The sequence below is a fragment of the Silurus meridionalis genome, chromosome 3, assembly GCF_014805685.1.
Source record: "Silurus meridionalis isolate SWU-2019-XX chromosome 3, ASM1480568v1, whole genome shotgun sequence".
In the NCBI taxonomy this organism is placed as follows: Eukaryota; Metazoa; Chordata; class Actinopteri; order Siluriformes; family Siluridae; genus Silurus; species Silurus meridionalis.
This window is the reverse complement of record NC_060886.1, coordinates 24,601,261-24,619,941: the sequence shown is the minus strand read 5'-3', so window position 1 is coordinate 24,619,941 and position 18,681 is coordinate 24,601,261. Positions and strand designations below refer to the sequence as shown.

Below are 18,681 nucleotides of genomic sequence, written 5' to 3'. Positions count from 1 at the left end.
TTCGATTTAGGAATTCCCCTTTAGGCATTGTCAGAGTAGTGACTGATTTGCATGCATCTGTGTGTACGTGTGTGGTGTTATATTCCAGGGCACGTCCCTCCATCAAAGACTGCTTCAACAACTCGTGGTTGCAGGACGCCTATCTGATGCGGCTGCGACGGCAGACACTCACCTTCACCACCACGCGTCTCAAAGAGTTTGTGAACCAGCAGCAGCAGATCAGGGCTCATGTGGCTACCAAGCACAAAGTGCTGCTGCGCTCCTACTCTGCCCAAACCCCCACCACACCAACCACACCTACCACACCCACCACTATATTCTCCACACCCTCCACTCCCTCCATTTCCTCCACTCCTGTCACTCAATGAGCTTGGCTTGTTTTTGATGGAACAATGTTACCCAAGGGAAGGGGCTCTCAGAACAAGAGGACGGAGAGGCATGGGCCGGTGATGGACTATGACCATGCTGAGACCTGGCTGGCTGGATCACAAAAGTGTGTGAACACATCAGGCCCAGCCTCAGTAACACTATTCAGAAACAGGATCGAACACCACCACTATCTGATCTGAGATAAGTAACTCAAGCACATCCAGTACAGACTAATACTAGCACACATCGTAGATTCAAACACATTAAGCTCTATCAGCTATGGCCAGCATGCTCAGTGCTGTTGTGTTCATTGTCCTGCACCTAGCCCTGCCCACAAACAACCATCCCACACCTACGTGTTACCTTGCTTTTTCTGACTAAGAAAACATGAACATATACCACATCCTTTGATAAACCAGTTGTAAATGTAGACTTTTGTGGTGTTTCAATATAATAATTCGGGGGCCTTGACATTCGTGGAGAAAAATATAATAATAAAAAAAAATGTATATCAAAATTCTGTGCTAGTTTTTATGAGATTGATAATTTTCTTACAGGTAGTTGTTATATTGTATTTACCACGATATATGTAAAATAGACTTAAAAGACAATTCCAATGTCTTTCATAAAAAATTGTAAAAAAAAGAAAGGAAAGACTGAAAGGCTGAAAACATGTCTGTATATTTTATAGTGTTTTAAAACAATATGGCTGTTTCTAAGTGTGATACAAGTTGTGGCACAAAAAATATAATGAAAAGAAATATCCCTGCCATAGGCTTTCACAATGTATAAAATGAACCCAGTAACAATTACAATTTGACATAAAATCATTTTTTTGCACAATTCATTTGAAAGCTAGTATAGTGGCTGTATCTGCTTCAGTTATCTAAGACATGATTACTTCAGTAACAATAGCAATTACCATAATACCGAAATCAATTTCTTATTTAATAAAGAATGGCACATTCTGTTCATGTATAATCACATTTCAGATTGTGGAATATCTGCAAAACCAGCCTCACCATTTTCATTCACTCTGTTGAAATGAATAATGTGATAATAAGGATATAAGGAAATGTTACCAAGTGTAAAATCGTGACATCTTGCCGTTACAAATACTGATACTGGAGACTCATTCCAAAACATCACCTACTTCATTTTCAACTCGGTTTATATATAGCATTTCTCAGTCCATAAGTATGTTGTTACTGCAAAAATGCCACTTTTCTGGCAAAACCTTTCTTAAAGAAAATATTCTTATAGAAAATGAATCAACACTACCACCTGACCAATCAGATTTAAGCATTTAACATTGTTGTGGTGTAAGATTACATATAGACATTTTGTCCTTGCATTAGCTGTATATTGATGTTTCCGCTTTCATTTTAGACCTTGTGGAAATCTATAAGCGTGTCCTAAATTATTTTAAATCGGAGTAGTGTGTGTGTGTGTGTGTGTGTGTGTGTGTGTGTGTGTGCGTGTGTGTGTGTGTGTGTGTGTGTGTGTGTGTGTTTGTGTGTGTGTGTGTTTTTCTTCTCTTTTTTTTGAAAAACATTGGAATTTTCTTTGTCCGCAGTCCTCAGTTTTCTCAGTCAGTAATTTACTGTAGTGCCACTTGATGTTCTACAACAAATACAGGCTTTTCTCTTCTTGATTTGGGTCTTGAGCAGACTGTGACGTCAAAAAATTTTTTTTTTTTTCTTTAAGGAAAAAATAATGTTAGAACTGTTTGCAAAAAAATAATAAAAAATCCCAGGATTTGAAAGTCATCTATTTATTTATTTATTTATTTTTAATGTATTGGAAGATGCCTTTGCAGTTGAAGTCTAGAACGTAAAACACATCACAGACATTTTTGTGTATTGGCCATTGTTTTGTTTTTTTGTAACGCATTTTTTTCCGATCTGTACAATGGTGGAGTGCAAGCATGTGATCAATTGAAATATTTCTTTCATAGTATAAATATAATAAAAAATTCACTACCTGTGGCAGCAATAAGAGGTATTGTGGCATTATTCTTCAAAAATGTTTCCTTTATGTGATTTGAGGTTCATTTAATCAATAATTGTTTTTTTTTCTATCAAGAATGAAGCTGCTATATAATTCATGGATAAACATTAAATAAGCCAAACAAACCAAGTCATTTAACCAAACAAAGTATGACAGAATAGGACATTGGAAGTGTAAAATCTATAACTTTTGAATATCTTTAGCATGCTGTCCATTTATATTGTTGGAAAATGGTCGCATTTTTCTAGTCATAACATAAAAGATTTTATTGAGAAAAAAAATATAGAAATATAGAATTTTGTTCAGGTAAAACAGTGGCTGTTACACTAAATGATAAATTTGGAAAATTTCTTAATGTAAAATAGGATTATTTCTCAAGACATTATGTTGTGAAATGTTTGTGAAATGCTTCTCTTCAACATTTGTCAGATTTCTGAATATACATTTTAATTTATTTTCCACATTAATATTGGGCTTTAATTATGTTTTGTATTGTGTTTTTAATGTACCTAAATGAGGCAGCTTACAAAAAGCAGCAAAATGTTAAGATTATATTAGATTATGGATTATTAGGATTTTTTCATTTTAAACCTTGATTTACAGATTTTTTTAGAAATGAAGGGTACGCCATCTTACAATGGCACCAACACGGCTAATTTGAGGAGTTATTTTATTAATGCTTATTTTATTAATGCAGATTTGACCTGAATATGTATGATTGTGTGTGATATCAAAAACGGTGAAAGATAATTAAAGAAATTATTCATTAACATAATCAAAAACACGCTGATGTGTAATTTAGAAACTCGAAAGCTGAAAATAAAAAAAAGAATGTTTCATGTGAGTGTATCTATTAAACATCCATCTTACAGAAACAATATTTTAAATTAGACACAACCTTTTTTTTCCACCAAATGTTTCCTTGTTATACTAGTGAGTAATGCAAATGTTATTACAGTGCTGTTTTCACAGCAGCACTAGTTTTAGACTATTTCACATGATGGAACAAGTACTTGCAAGCTGTGCTGCCATCTTTTATATTTTTTTAAGGGAATAAAAGATCTCTGGTTTAGATTGTTTGGGTACAAAAAGTAAATCCTGGATGTTGTTACATGTTGCAGTGAGTAGTTTTGCTGATTTTTGCACTTCAGAACTGTGTTGGCGTATTTGCATTTGCATAAAATACTCAACTTTAGTCACAAAGGCCCACAAATTTCTGGTCAAATTGTTCATTTTTTCTACCTTTTATTTTCATCTTTTGTAGTTGAAATTCTATTAAAAGAATGGTGATTAGAAATCTTCTTCCTGTTCATTAAGTTTTGAATCCAACACACAATGAAGCAAAAATGGCTCTCTGGCTACAAGAAAAAAGCTGTTTGTTGTTATTAGTTGGTGGTTTGAATGTATTTTTTTTCTTTTTATTACACATAGAAACCCTTTAATGTGAAACTAAACCAGAATTTGGAATGCATTGCACTATAAACACTGACAAACCTGAACATTGTCTGAATGCTTTACAGGTTGTATCGAGAAAAAAAAAGTGTACATGTGAAAATGCAACATTTGCTGAAATAAAGTCAGAAATAAAGAGTATATCTGTCACTTTTGTCAGCAAAATTAAGCTTCCACTTTCCAAAGGTCCTTTGGTTGAACTCATAATTGTGTCTCAAAGCCACAACTGCTGCTAATAATTTGCATGTTTTGAATATCTATTAATAGAATTAGAGAAGAAAAGAAAACAAATGCATTGTAAAATATGGTCAGTCATAATTACCTACATCTGTTTTTATTTCTTCATAAACATGTTTAATGTTGTGTAATGTCAAGAAATGTTTTTGTTCAAGTTATCGTTTACGTTATTGCAATTATCTTATAGAGAAACTTTAAGGGCTTCTGATTTTCTAGTGTAGGAAATTTGAAAGGAATCATTTTACCTCTGATTATCTTCATTGTTATATGTTACATAAGAAATTATTATATAATAGTAACTTGTTTTGCAGCTAACACAAATCTCACACATTCTGACCAATCAGAATTCAAGCATACTGTTGACAGTGCTGTGGTATAAACTAGACCATGAGACAGACTTTCCACTCTCCTCAAAGAGGTCCATTATCTAAATGCCTTGATGTAAATGGTCTCAAACCGAGCCTCCTGGTGCCCACCTGTGTAGAAGCCCTCATCCGGGAGGACTCGTGTTTCACATCTACTACTCATGCATTCTTAGTCACAGCCCATGCTGCATTCTGAGTAGCCTCTTGGGTCTTTCAGCCATTGGTTCACTATACAAGGCCTGGCTGGCTACTCTGGGACACTTGCTGAACATCTTTAATGGACCTCAGCAAGTCTGGGAGTCTCCAGGCAAAGATCTAAAGAAGGAGAAATGCTGGGTGGCATCTGTAGACCTCTTACAATTAAGACTTCATTCGATCAGACTTGTCCCATTGGAGGTGTGTATATAAAGCCAGGTTGAGGGCTACAGTCTGTGAGTATCGTGACTGAGATATTCAGGAACCTGGGGTAAGTATTTTTTGTTTGTTTGTTTTATCTGGTCATAATTCTTACATTCTTCACATATTATTTGAAATATATTTTTGTTTTAGTAATTATTTTAATCAAACACCTCTGGATGTTGCTGTAAAGATGGGTTCACTTTTGAGTCTGGTTCCTCTCAAGCTTTCTACCTCAGGAAGGCTTGCTCATTAGAGATAAACTTATAGGGACAAAACGTTTAGGTAATAACAAATAAATTTAAAATATATAACCTCATTACCTCTGTAAAGCTGCTTTGGTTAAATGTCCATTTTTAAAAGCACATAACAAATACAACTTAATTGAATTGATTAGCTCGTGGTTTATGTTGTATTACATGATAAGTTGAGTGTTTCATGTTACAGTCTGCATTTTACTCATTTTAAACCCTAAACCCATTTCTCAAAGGAAAGCCTTAAAAGACAATTTGTCATTCCACCAATATGATTTTTATTTGTTTTTTTGTCTAAATGGTCAGATGTCCAAAGTCAAGGCTGCACCCCCACCAGGGTGCATAATTAACATCAACGACCCTCAAGTTCAAGAGGCAGCTATACGCATCCAGGCTTCATATCGGGGCCATCGGTAACAAACAACCTGAAATATTGTTAGCACTGATGTTAATTTGACCATTGTGTACAATAATAATTTTTATTATTGTTTCTGATGAACATAGTAAAAGTTTTTTCTACTTGAATCATTTATAAATACAAGATAATCTCTAAATGTATACAATATAATAAAATTGTACGTTTGGGGCAACTTATATGAATCCAAGAATTGAAACCAATTTCATAAGGAAATGCCATGTAGAACATTTTAATATCTTTTCCTTTCTAATATATGTTCAAGGTCAAGAAAAGAGCTACGTGAGAAAGGGCCACCAACATTTCTGCAGGAGCTAAAAGACGTGCTCCTGGTGGAAGGAAGTGCCGCAAAGTTGGAGTGCCGAGTCAGTGCTTTCCCTGACCCCTTCATCGTCTGGTCAAAAGACGGCAAAGAGCTTAAAGATGGACCTAAGTACCGCTACGTGTTTGAGGAAACTGATGTTGTGGCACTAGTGGTGCGTGATGGAGAGTTAGCAGATCTGGGCAGATACACTGTTACCATTAAAAACCCCTTTGGTCAGACATCCGGCTCTGCTTGCATCATAGTGGAGGGTGTGTAGAATTGCCATAGAATGGAAGTCAATACACATCTGTATTGTTTGAAGAATAGTACTAAAAACTTTTTACATGCAGTCCCAGCTAAGGTGACCAAGGGACCAGACAGTGTGAAAGGCAGGAGAGGGACCACTGTTGTGCTGAAGGCGGAGATCAGTGGGGAACCGCCCCCTGATGTCGGCTGGCTCAAGGATGGAGAAGATATAGAGGAAGATGACAGGTAGTGATGTTTCTTTACTCTTGTAGCTGTATTCTTCAAGTCCATCTATCTAAATAGCTCAGTGTTGTAAACTCAACTGGTGTGCTTATTTCCCTCTAGGGTGTTTTTTGACGTAGGTGACACTGACACCATTCTCACGATCAAAAGTGCACGGGCATCAGATTCAGGAAAGTATGAGGTGTTCGTGGAGAATAACTTGGGAACGGATCAGTCCTTTGCTCGAGTGGACATTATGTGAGAAACTCACACTGTTACACCAAACTGCAAGGTTCTTTGGTGTGTATTACATCTTGATGTCTCTAAACAACTGTGTTATTAATTAGATCTATACATATTGAATAATTCATCATTTTATTTTTTTCAAAAATAACCTGAGAGCACTATTTTTTGTTTTATGTTCCAGGTTTTTAGTTAGCAAAATATACAAAAAAATGACTTCTTACCATTAAACATATGCAATAATAAATAAAACAGCAGATTTTCATGTATATTTCCTGGGCTTTCTGACCTTCATTTTGTTCAAGCTCCCTCAGAATGAGAGAGTTTTCTAATGTGAAAAATTGGGTTCACCGGTTAAATCAGTGATTTCACAATAATAAAAAGGGACACTGCAGATTTTTTGGGCTTTTACACTTTTTACATATTGCTAATAATGCTAAAAAAATTGTTGCTAACATATCTATGTATATGTATTCTCTGTTGACGTAGCTGACTTTTAAATGCTTTATGAAGTTTTAACATCGTTATTTTTAGCATGTTGGAAATGACCACATCACTTCTCAAAGCTCCAGGTTCAGAGTTCAGCTTGGGTTACTGCCTTTGTTAAGTTTGCACATGTTCCCTGGCTAGCTGTGTGGGCTTCCTCTGGATTATCCAGTTTCATCCCAAAAACATGAGCTGGTGAATTAGCTGGTAGGTTTGGTGTTCTGTAATGGATGTCGGAGCTTTTGTGGCTCAAATTGTGAAACAACCAACAAATAACTTATTAATAAATAGTAACTAATTCTCCCAGGTATTTCGACTTATAAATTACACTTTAGATTTGTTAAATTGCTATAGGTTAGTTAGTTATCATGTAAATACTATTAAAATCCAATGTCAAATTTTAAAGTAGCAAGATATTTTATTTAAACAAATCTGAAATTATCTTTGCTATCGGTTGACATAAACAATACAAATTTACCAAAATGAAGAAGCTTTCAGTAATCGGTGAGAAAGGAACAAAACTGCTTTATTTTTCTGCATGTCCAACGAGCTCTCGGGAGGCACACCTCAAACAGAGATGGCGGGAGTTGGCTGACACTAGCAAGTGCAAATTCCAATCTAGAAATTCACGTTCTACAAAATCTCAAATATGCCTAAGCTAATTTTCTCAAAAATATCTCTACATGTACTGAAGGTGTTCCTGCATCAAAGTTTTTATTCCATGGATACAACTGACAGGTTGTTAATAAATGAATGAATGGATGGGTGGATGGATGGATGGATGGATAGATGGTTGGAAAGATTAATTGATGGATGGATGGATGGTAGAGTGAATGGATAAATAGGTTGACAGATGAATGGATGGATAGATGGATGGATGGATGGATGGATGGATGGATGGATGGATAGGTAGATAGATGGATGAAAAGATGAATGGGTGGACGAGTGGATGGATGGGCAATGAATAGCTGGATGGATGGATGGATGGATGGATGGATGGATGGATGGATGGATTGATAGGTAGATAGATGAATAGATGAATGGTTGGAAGAGTGGATGGATGGGCAATGAATAGATGGATGAATGGATGGATGGATGGATGGACTGTAGAGTGAATGGATAAATAGGTCGATAGATGAATGGATGGATGGATAGGTAGATGGATGGATGGATTGATAGGTAGATAGATGAATAGATGAATGGGTGGAAGAGTGGATGGATGGGCAATGAATAGAAGGATGGATGGATGGATAGATGGATGGATGAATAAATGGATGGATGGTAGAGTGAATGGATAAATAGGTCGATAGATGAATGGATGGATGGATGGATAGGTAGATGGATGGATGAATAGATGAATGGGTGGAAAAGTGGATGGATGGGCAATGAATAGATGGATAATTGGGTGGACAGGTGTGTTGGTCAACTTTGAATGCACATCTTAGTCTACTAGCAGATATACTATAAATTCAGAAGAATATTTCACTTAAGCTTGCAGGGACTCCATGAGTTTGTTTCAACCCTGATAATCTATTTGAGATGTATTCCATCAGCATGTCCTCTGAAGATTTTTTAATTTTTTTGTATTCTATCAGTGTGGGTTTCGATGCGGTCTCATAACCACATACTGTCCAAAAATATGATGAAAACTCATCAGCCAATAGAAAGCTGCATGTGTAGAGATGTATGAATCTGGTGGGTTACATGTGTGGAAGCAGAAGTGTATGAGGAGTTGGTTTCCCAGCAGGAGGCCCGTGTTTCTCTCTCTCTCTTACACACACACACACACACACACACACACACACACACACACACACACACACACACACACTGCTGTAAACTCGACGAAGCGCTCGGACTTTGCCGACCGTCCCTACTCTTTCATTCTGCGACCGTTTCAAGGCGCCCCAGCTCGCACCAACTCCTGCCAGCGGAAAAGTTCTCAACAAACTTTTCACACGTTAAAAACTCAGAGTTTCCCCCGAATCAACTCACACTGCAGTCTCCTGCGAGCACCCGGGACTGTGTTTGAGTCTTATTTAGCGTTTGAATGTTAATCTACAGTGGAGTGAAGTGAAAAAGCGCATCTCTCTTCCAGCCAGGCCGAGAGCGCTTTTAAACTTTGTTTTGCGTGCTCGACTTTTGCTGAACTTAAAGGGGCAACGCCTGCAGGGGCTCCATTCAGCTTCGTCACGTATTTGAACACATTTTGTAACTGTGTCTATCCACAAAAAGAAAAAAATAGTTTTAATTTGAAGATTTTACCTAATCAACAGATTTAATTTACCAGGTTTTGTACGTTGCATAAGCGGCGTTTATTGAAGGCGTTTACTGGGGCGTTTATTATAGCTAAATATGTCTAGATTTTTTGTTCATAAAAAATGTTAATGTATTTGCTTTAACTGGTAACAAAGTTTTTTTCTACTGACTCTATTTTATATTTATTATTTATTTAGATGATCTATTAAACGTTGTAACGATGCAAAAAAAAAAAAAACCGAGCGGGCCCTACACCACCCGTTGCCCCTTTAAGATCTCGGGCGCCTTGAAACAGCTGAGTTCCATGTTTGTATCTTGAAATTGAGAGCAGAGCTGAACTCCATGTTGTAACAAAGTTGCCATTAAGAAACGAAACTTTTTTTTCTCCCCAATTTTCTTTTTTTTCTAATTATTTTTTCTTTGTTTCTACAAGACAAAAACAACAAAACAACAACAACAAGGAAATAACCTCGCGATCGGCGCGCATGATGCATTTCCTGAAGTGCTGTTAGGATTGGTGTGGGCGCTAAGCGTGGGGAATTTTGCTCGGCTGTGAGTGTGTAGGAGTTTAGAAATTGCAGAAGTGCGGGATTTTTGCGGGGCTTCATGGACGCGCCGTCATCCATCATCACGCAAGTGAGTCGGGATGAAGAGCCGAGCGCTCCTCTGCGGGACAAAGGTGAGAAAGTCCAAACCAAAAAAAAAAAGTGTGTGATGGTTCAAATGGACGTTTTCCGAACCCGGAAAACTCTTTATGTACATACAGTACCTTTTCTACACATGCATGCATACAGTTACACATTAATCTATATATGTATAATCAATAGACTTAATTTATACATGTACAGAAACTATACACACAATCAACAAGTTGTATGCTGAACTTTTCTTTTCACACACACACACACACACACACACACACACACACACACACACACACACACTTCATATGCATTCTACACATTCCAGCAGAACATAGCCGGAAGTTGGTATGCACCTGGCCATCATATGCTCCTACTGAACATGGCAACCCAACAGATGATGTCACTATTGGGCCCTTGAGCAAGGCCCTTAGTTAGGTTGTATAATTAAAATAACGAAGTTGATCTGGGCGTCTGCCGAACATCATAAATGTGAAGATAAATGTAAACACATGGCTGTGATGAGCTGATGTCCACATACTTTTGGCCTACATATGCATATACACACACACACACACACACACACACTTCATATGCATTCTACACATTCCAGCAGAACATAGCCGGAAGTTGGTATGCACCTGGCCATCATATGCTCCTACTGAACATGGCAACCCAACAGATGATGTCACTATTGGGCCCTTGAGCAAGGCCCTTAGTTAGGTTGTATAATTAAAATAACGAAGTTGATCTGGGCGTCTGCCGAACATCATAAATGTGAAGATAAATGTAAACACAACGCTGTGATGAGCTGATGTCCACATACTTTTGGCCTACATATGCATATACACACACACACACACACACGCACACACGCTCCTAGTAGGCACTTTAAGTATCATTTATTCCTCCAACTTTCCAAATATCACTGCTTAGGGTGTTTGTAATTGGTGGAATAAAATAATGGGTGTTCTACTCCTGTACAATTGGAACACACACACACACACACACACACACACACACACACTTACACACTTACACTGGAGTCACTGCTGTACTGAGAATGAATGAGTAGGTGGTTTCCACTGAGATTTCGGATCCCACTGTTTGAGCGTATATATATATATATATATATATATATATATATATATATATATATATATATAATATACTTTTGTATACAGCTATATAGATTAGAGCAATGTCACATGGTCTTTTTTTGTTCTGGCGAGCCTGTACCCAGTGTTCTTGGCTGACATTAGTAGATGACTCTCAATCAAGGTCTGATGAGTTTTACCTCCTTTAAAGTCACTGACTTTGCATTTTTTTCTGCATTTTAAAGTTTGATGTGAAAATATACAAAACAACTTTCCCTGCCCAATTATCGGTCAGCTCTTGAAACGAAAGTTCTTACAAGGACAAAGGATGCACTTGTTTGGTGGTAAGGCATCCTGGTAGATCCAGCACGGTTTTGGAAGTAGTTGCGTCGTGTATAAGATGTTGGCCTTCTGATCAGATGGTCGTGGGTTCAAATCCCATCACCACCAATCTGCCCTTGAGCAAGCCCCTTAACCTTCAATTCCCCAGCTGTATAAATGAGCTCTGGATAAGGGCGTCTGTCAAATGGCGTTAATGTAAATATAAATTTGGTTCTCCTGTATGGAATCGGTTTCCAGGTTGAGCATTTCTTTCACAACACACATGGTCCGAAACGTTACAGGAAACAAATCGATGGCTTTTGGCTTACTGTACAGTACGCACAATGCCTCTGTTTGTTTATTGTTTGCTGAATTTGGAGAAGTCGGGATCTGATATATAGCTCGGAGCGTCGGTTTTGATAGCTTTCACATCGGTTTTGCAGGAGGTTGTTTACGATGTGGCGTTTGGTTAATTAGCAACTTAGCAGGAAATATATAAGTAAGCAATAAAGCACAAAATATCGAGTCGCACGATGCCGAACAAGACGTATGAAATTTACTGGTACCACTCCGAAAGAACCTCCGGTTACAGCGTGTTCTTGGACTGTTTTATTCCTTTAATGAAAACAATAAAATTTTATTGAAGTTTAGAATAACGGCCACGAAACTGATACGTTTTCTTGTCATTTTGCCACAATGTCCTTATTATTGGGTTTTTGTAATATGGACAGTCAAAGTTTCACACTAAATATCATATCGTTTAATCATATTTGAATTTCTGACACGAGACTTCTTACAAAATAGCTGAATGATTGGTCAACGCTTGAATCGAGAACGAATGAGCGGTGAATGGACAAAACTTTTGTGAATTTTGCTCTCGGACCCTCAACAATTGAGGCACAAAGCCCTGTAGTGCTACAGTGGTACTGAAGGAAGGACCGTGCTCCCTACAGGTCAGTGTGTACTAAAAGTGTACTGCCATTAAATTGTTTACTGCAGGTCAAAGAGCTGGTGATCATGTGATGCACTGTCACTTTCTGTAGCTCGGCACCCAAAATGGCAGGATGTCCCACATGCAACCACAAAAAAAGAAGTTTCCTTGCACGTGCTCGATCGCATTGTCGTGTAAATCCAAGGCTTTCCTTATCTCCCGTGTGCGCAAGGCTAGTATCTGTGAAGTAAACAGTGTTCTGGAATGCTTTAAAGTGCCCTAAACATCCTCTAGTAAACGGTTTACTTTTTCCTACTGTTTTCACAAATCTTTGGGTTGTGGGAAGGGAGGGGGGTTGGGTTGGCTATAACTGCAAATATTCTCCATCCCTATCCGGGAAAAGAGTTTCTTCTGAAACTAGCTACATGTTGTTCATGCAATGACAGGTTTTAAGTTTTACTGCTTTTCTTTGTATTATGGATTACTGTAGTTGATGAGTACCGTAATTTCCGGACTATTAAGCACAAATAAGCCCAAATATAAGCCGCACCCACTGAATTTGACAAAGATTTTTATTTTAAACATAAATAAGTGTTACACGGCTTGTATCTAAACAGTAGCCTACCAAGAAAGTCATTGTTCACTGTCTTCCTCCTTCCTTTCACAACAATTTCTCTCTGGAGTTTATCTTTTGGCATCGTCGTGCGTTTAAAAATCACCATCAGTGAATCTTTTCTCCCGATGCCGTGCAGCTCAGTGCGTTTTTTCATGCCCGGTTGTTTTCAGCGTGACGAATGATTCGCATTTCCTGTAGACAGTCTGAGTGAGTGGCAGGTCAAACGTCAGAGGAACCTCTTTCATATTTATGATGTGGTGCGGCCCGATTCAGTGGGAGCGCATCTGATTTAATATAAAGAATTTAATTGGTTCACCTGAACCCGTTCGGCAATTTCATTGGTCTAATGTTATGGGGTTTAGTTTTTTTGGCTTGAAGCTTGTGAAACCGAAAACCCAGGAAAAATCCATAAATTAGCCGCTTCATTGTTTAAGCGGTGTTCAAATCGTGGGGAAAAGTAGCGGCTTATAGTCCGGAAAATACGGTACTATCTTGCATAATGCCAGTTGACAAACATAAAACTTTGCTACTTGGCAGCAGTGTCAGCTTCATACAGCTGCGTCCTTATACAAGCTAACAATAAACACATACGTGGAATGTACCACTTGGTAGACCAATCCTATTCTTGAGGAAGTCATATACCACCCCAATTCCCCCCCCAAAAAGTTGGGATGCTGTGTAAAATGTCAATAAAAACAATAATAAACCCAACTTTTATTCCCAATAGAATATCAAAAGCAGATCTTATGTTTAAACCAAGGACGTGTACCATTTTTAGGTAATAAAGAAGGAAATTTTGAATTTGATGGCTGCAACATGCTTGAAATAAAATGCAGGTGCGGTAGGGTCGTGCCGATAGAAGATAGGATCGTGTATCGCGATAGGCAGAGATATCACCGAAAGCTGAGGCCTATGCCGATTTCAAGACGATATCCGGCTCCTTTTGCATTAATGTTTTAATTTCATTATTCAATAAAAATATTACCATAATAATTAATAATAATGAGATAAAACAGTTTAGCCCTGGCCATTCGAGCCCTTGTATGGCCACAACAATTCTGGCCCTGTTGTGATACAGGAAATTTTGATCTATGTCCCAATCCTGCACGACTGCCGCCTGAGCCTCTGCCGGTACCTCTGCGGTGCGGTCCTCTGAGATGAATGTTGTTTTGAAACATTTTGCATTCAGTTTCCAGTCCTCTTAAATATTATGAACTGTAAGAGCCACATAGGGGGTCATATTTAAGCTTGACCATACGTCTGCAGTCAGCCACAAAGTCAGCCGCTTTTGCGATGATCTCCCTTGTTTTATTGGACAGATCTGGGATAGCAATTTTGACGGAATACTTGCGCCCCAGGAGCTCGCACTGTTTGTCAAACATTTAAGGACTTCTCGATATTTTTCCATGTCAACGGCGTTAAAGGAAACCCTCTCCTTCGCGATATACTGCGATATACTGCGATATACTGCATCATTTCTCGAGATGTAAGTAATGTGAACGATTGAATAACTAAAACATGTAAAGTAAATAAATCAGATAAAAAAATTATTAAATACGTTCAGAAATAATTCAATATATGAGCAAATGAGTAAACTATTGCACTGCCTCGGCCCAATATGATAGAATCGTGTATCGGGGATCTCACAGGTGGACAATATGGCGATCTAAAACTTAGGTATACCGCCCAACTTGAGGGTAAAGGGCCTCAGGGCCACTGTGCAGCATCCACTCTTGTTTTAACAACAGTGTTTATACTTTTGGGAACTGAAGAGACCAGTTGCTGGAGTTTTTGGAGAAGAACAGCGCTTCATTCGTGTCTGAAACAGGATGCAGGATAATAATCCTGGGTCTTTTTTGTTGTATTTTTTTCTTTTATGATTTCATGACATTTGGTTGCATTCTCTTCAAAATCTGAGCGGAGAAACAATATAGCTACATTGTGTGTGTGTGTATATATATATATATATATATATATATATATATATATATATATATATATATATATATATATATATATATATATATACACACACACACACAATGTAGCTATATTGTTTCATTGTTCACTGTCTTCCTCCTTCCTTTCACAACAATTTCTCTCTGGAGTTTATCTTTTGGCATCGTCGTGCGTTTAAAAATCACCATCAGTGAATCTTTTCTCCCGATGCCGTGCAGCTCAGTGCGTTTTTTCATGCCCGGTTGTTTTCAGCGTGACGAATGATTCGCATTTCCTGTAGACAGTCTGAGTGAGTGGCAGGTCAAACGTCAGAGGAACCTCTTTCATATTTATGATGTGGTGCGGCCCGATTCAGTGGGAGCGCATCTGATTTAATATAAAGAATTTAATTGGTTCACCTGAACCCGTTCGGCAATTTCATTGGTCTAATGTTATGGGGTTTAGTTTTTTTGGCTTGAAGCTTGTGAAACCGGGAAAAACCCAGGAAAAATCCATAAATTAGCCGCTTCATTGTTTAAGCCGCGGTGTTCAAATCGTGGGGAAAAGTAGCGGCTTATAGTCCGGAAAATACGGTACTATCTTGCATAATGCCAGTTGACAAACATAAAACTTTGCTACTTGGCAGCAGTGTCAGCTTCATACAGCTGCGTCCTTATACAAGCTAACAATAAACACATACGTGGAATGTACCACTTGGTAGACCAATCCTATTCTTGAGGAAGTCATATACCACCCCAATTCCCCCCCAAAAAGTTGGGATGCTGTATATATATATATATATATATATATATATATATATATATATCTCATTATATTAAACTGTAAATATAATTATTTTAATCTAGCCAAATCTCATCCGTGATTTAGTAGTAATGTCTAACAACATAACTATGCAGTAGAGAGTTAAATGTTTTGCTCAAATCCCAGCAGTAGCTCTTGGGCAAATTCTGACATTCGACCTTCTGTTCACTAGCACAAGACTTCAGTTAGTAATATGCCATCTTCAGTGTTTCCTAAAACCTTTTGTGTCTTTTCATAGGGAAGGGCAATACACATATAATAACAAGATCATTGTACCAGGTGTCTAAAAAGTCAGGAACCAGCAGGAGTTAAATTACATTTGCACAGTTATCTATGCAGTATTTTCGCACATACGATTTTATAACAATTTTAAACTCTGACTGGAAGTAGCAGGTTGGTTGTGAAACAACCAGTCCTTCCTTTTTTTTGTATTTAAAGATAAAATCATCTAATCATCTAATGGAGCACTGTTGTTTTGTCAATAGTTGGTTTACACAACTGTATACTGTGAGATGCATGGTCTTTTGTGGAAATGTTTCCAGTAATTAAGATGATATTTCTGTACCATTCCCTCTCCTTAGCTCTTCTAAGATGTATTATGCTCATTTTAAAAGCTTTCAAAACATTCTACTACTACTACTACAAAAAAAGATAGTACAAAGAAGAAGGATAGTCACAGATTTATGCTTAGAATTTTGATATATAATTTTATATTACATTATGAGTCTTTTATAGTTTTCCCCCATCTGAACGGTAATTTGTACAGAATAATAATAATAACGTAAATATTTTTTATAGTGCCTTTAAAAGTAGCATCTCAAAGCGCTTCTTGAATATAAAAGGAAAAAAATCTAATAAAGATTTAAAAAAAAATTAATACCAAATTTTTTTTATATATATAAAAAAATTATATATATATATATATATATATATATATATATATATATATATATATATATATATATATATATATATATTAATAGTAATAATAATAAAATTTATAAGAAAAATAGAAACATTATAATGAGGTAAAAATAGAATAAGTATAAATCTAAAACAATTAAATAAAGTAAATTAAATTAAGTAAATAAACATCACAGAATAAATAAATCACAAAAATAAGAAATCGCATAAAAGCTATCATAAAAAAGTAAGTTTTACTACCATATCATATAATTTTTATTGTTTCATGCTTAAAATGAACAGGCAGCAAAGTGATCCCTCAGCTCCAAAGTGTCTGGTTTAATCTAGCTCGGGGTTTTTCTGCCTGCATAGAGTTTCACGTGCTCTTCCAGGGGTTTGAGTGGGTTTCCTCTGGGTTCTGTATTTTCCACCCAACCTCCAAAAAACCAATGGGTTGACTGGCTTTTGAAAATTCCAATTAGATGTGACTTGATTGTGTGAATGTTTTTATGCATGGTGTTTTGTGATGGACTTACCAATTTTAATTAATTTTAATAGAACAAATACAATAAAATGTATGTTCAAAAAAGGTGTAGTGGTTATGATTTTAGTTGAATATACAGAGCTGTAATAACAAACAGGAATATTGTTAAAGCTATTGCATTTTTTTTTAATTCCCATCACTATATAAAAAACATCTCATATTTGACCCATGCACTTCATCGCACACTAACTGCTTATTCCGCAGCGCATTTTGTAAACGAGGATCTGCCAAATGAATACATTTTTTTTTTTTTTTTGCTGGCGAAAACAGTTGTACGTGGATAGAATAATCTAGTCTAATGCACGCTTACTAAAAATGTGCAGCAAAACCTTGCAAGCATTTCAGAGCAGCTGTGTAGAGTGTGAGTACAGTATGTTCTGGTGATTGATAGGTTTGGATTTTTTAAGAGTGGTGAACTGTAGGGAGTTTCATGCTGGCTCAAATCCGTTCTGGGGTGAACAGGATGGCTGACAAACCTTTAAGGTTGTTTTTGTGACCGCTGCTTTTGTGTGTGTGTGTGTGTGTGTGTGTGTGTGTGTGTTTGCCTCATTTTCTGTGGAATTAACTCCAGTCTTTATTTTTCTGCTGGAATTGCATCAGGCCTAAAGTAAATCTTGTGTGCTTTTGTACTGCCTAATATTTTCATGTAAAGTGTTTATGTAGAAAAAATAAAAGGTTTAGCTGTTGGGTTCGTTTTTTCATCCTGTTGAAACTAAAGCCAACATCCTTTCACCAGCAGTTTTTTGTTATTTCCTTAGGTGTGTTGATATGAACTCTTGTTTTTTTTTATGTTTTTTTTTTTTAAACAAAATATTTTTCGCCTTCGTGAAAAATGACCGGGGTTTTGTGACTCCGCCCCGGTGTCAGTAACTAGAAACAGTATGTTTATTAGAACTGTACATACCTAGCACAACTATTCTTTGGTTGCGTAATCGAATGTTGCAGAACAAGATAAGTGTAAATGCGTCTAAATAAGAGAGAGAGTATGCGCATGGTATAATGCATTTACATATAAAGTCATCGTAACCATTCCCAAGGTCTTAGACGTGCAAGTTTTGTTCGATACGTGTCGGTAGTAAATATTCCCCAAAGACCACTGAAACGTTTATGTTTCAAAACACCTGACAGGACAATGGTTTCTCTGCTCGAACACACCTGAGACAACTCGGTACGCATTTTTTACGGCTTTCCTGAGGTAACGATCCATGATAACATTTCCAATTTCTAAATGCAATTTGACACAATAACAACGTGCTGCAAGTCTCCAGACAGAAAAGCGGAAATTCCATTTAAAAGCCGTGAGTGGGTTATAAAATGACTAACAATTCCACCTGAAGTGAGTAGAAGAAATCTTTCCAACAAATGGTTAATATTTTGAGATAATAAAAATGAATTCTCATGGCCCAGCAATGATGAGTGTGGTGAGCGAATAATGGCTGCACCAGTGCGTCTTCATCAAGACTGATTTCTTTTCTAATTGTTTCATTTGAACAGTTTCCTTTAATGTTTTATTTTAAAACCCAGACGTGTCATCATTTATTAAAAGCTGTCTGCTACTTAGTACACCTGATTTTTTGTACAAAATTTGTCAAAACCCGTTTGCTAGCTCG

At 37.0% G+C, this 18,681-nt stretch overlaps 3 protein-coding genes across 3 annotated transcripts in view; all 3 read left to right on the top strand.

Annotated features, from left to right (window-relative positions):
- Positions 1-3,972, top strand: part of LOC124381683 (striated muscle preferentially expressed protein kinase-like) — a 95,862-nt gene extending 91,890 nt beyond the window's left edge. The window contains exon 41 of the mRNA XM_046843577.1: positions 89-3,972. Within this exon, the coding sequence (XP_046699533.1) occupies positions 89-368 (280 nt within the window). The 3' untranslated portion in view covers positions 369-3,972. The remainder of the gene's footprint in view (positions 1-88) is intronic.
- A 537-nt stretch (positions 3,973-4,509) lies between these two features.
- LOC124383236 (SPEG neighbor protein-like) lies at positions 4,510-6,570 on the top strand. The gene is made up of 5 exons (XM_046845707.1): positions 4,510-4,899; positions 5,390-5,496; positions 5,764-6,071; positions 6,153-6,294; positions 6,394-6,570. The coding sequence occupies exons 2-5, from the start codon at positions 5,390-5,392 to the stop codon at positions 6,530-6,532; spliced, it is 696 nt and encodes a 231-aa protein (XP_046701663.1). The 5' UTR covers positions 4,510-4,899; the 3' UTR covers positions 6,533-6,570.
- A 2,971-nt stretch (positions 6,571-9,541) lies between these two features.
- The window catches only part of ctdsp1 (CTD (carboxy-terminal domain, RNA polymerase II, polypeptide A) small phosphatase 1), a 33,950-nt gene continuing 24,810 nt past the window's right edge, over positions 9,542-18,681 (top strand). Inside the window, exon 1 of the mRNA XM_046843630.1 lies at positions 9,542-9,937. Coding sequence (XP_046699586.1) covers positions 9,865-9,937 — 73 coding nt within the window. The 5' untranslated portion in view covers positions 9,542-9,864. The remainder of the gene's footprint in view (positions 9,938-18,681) is intronic.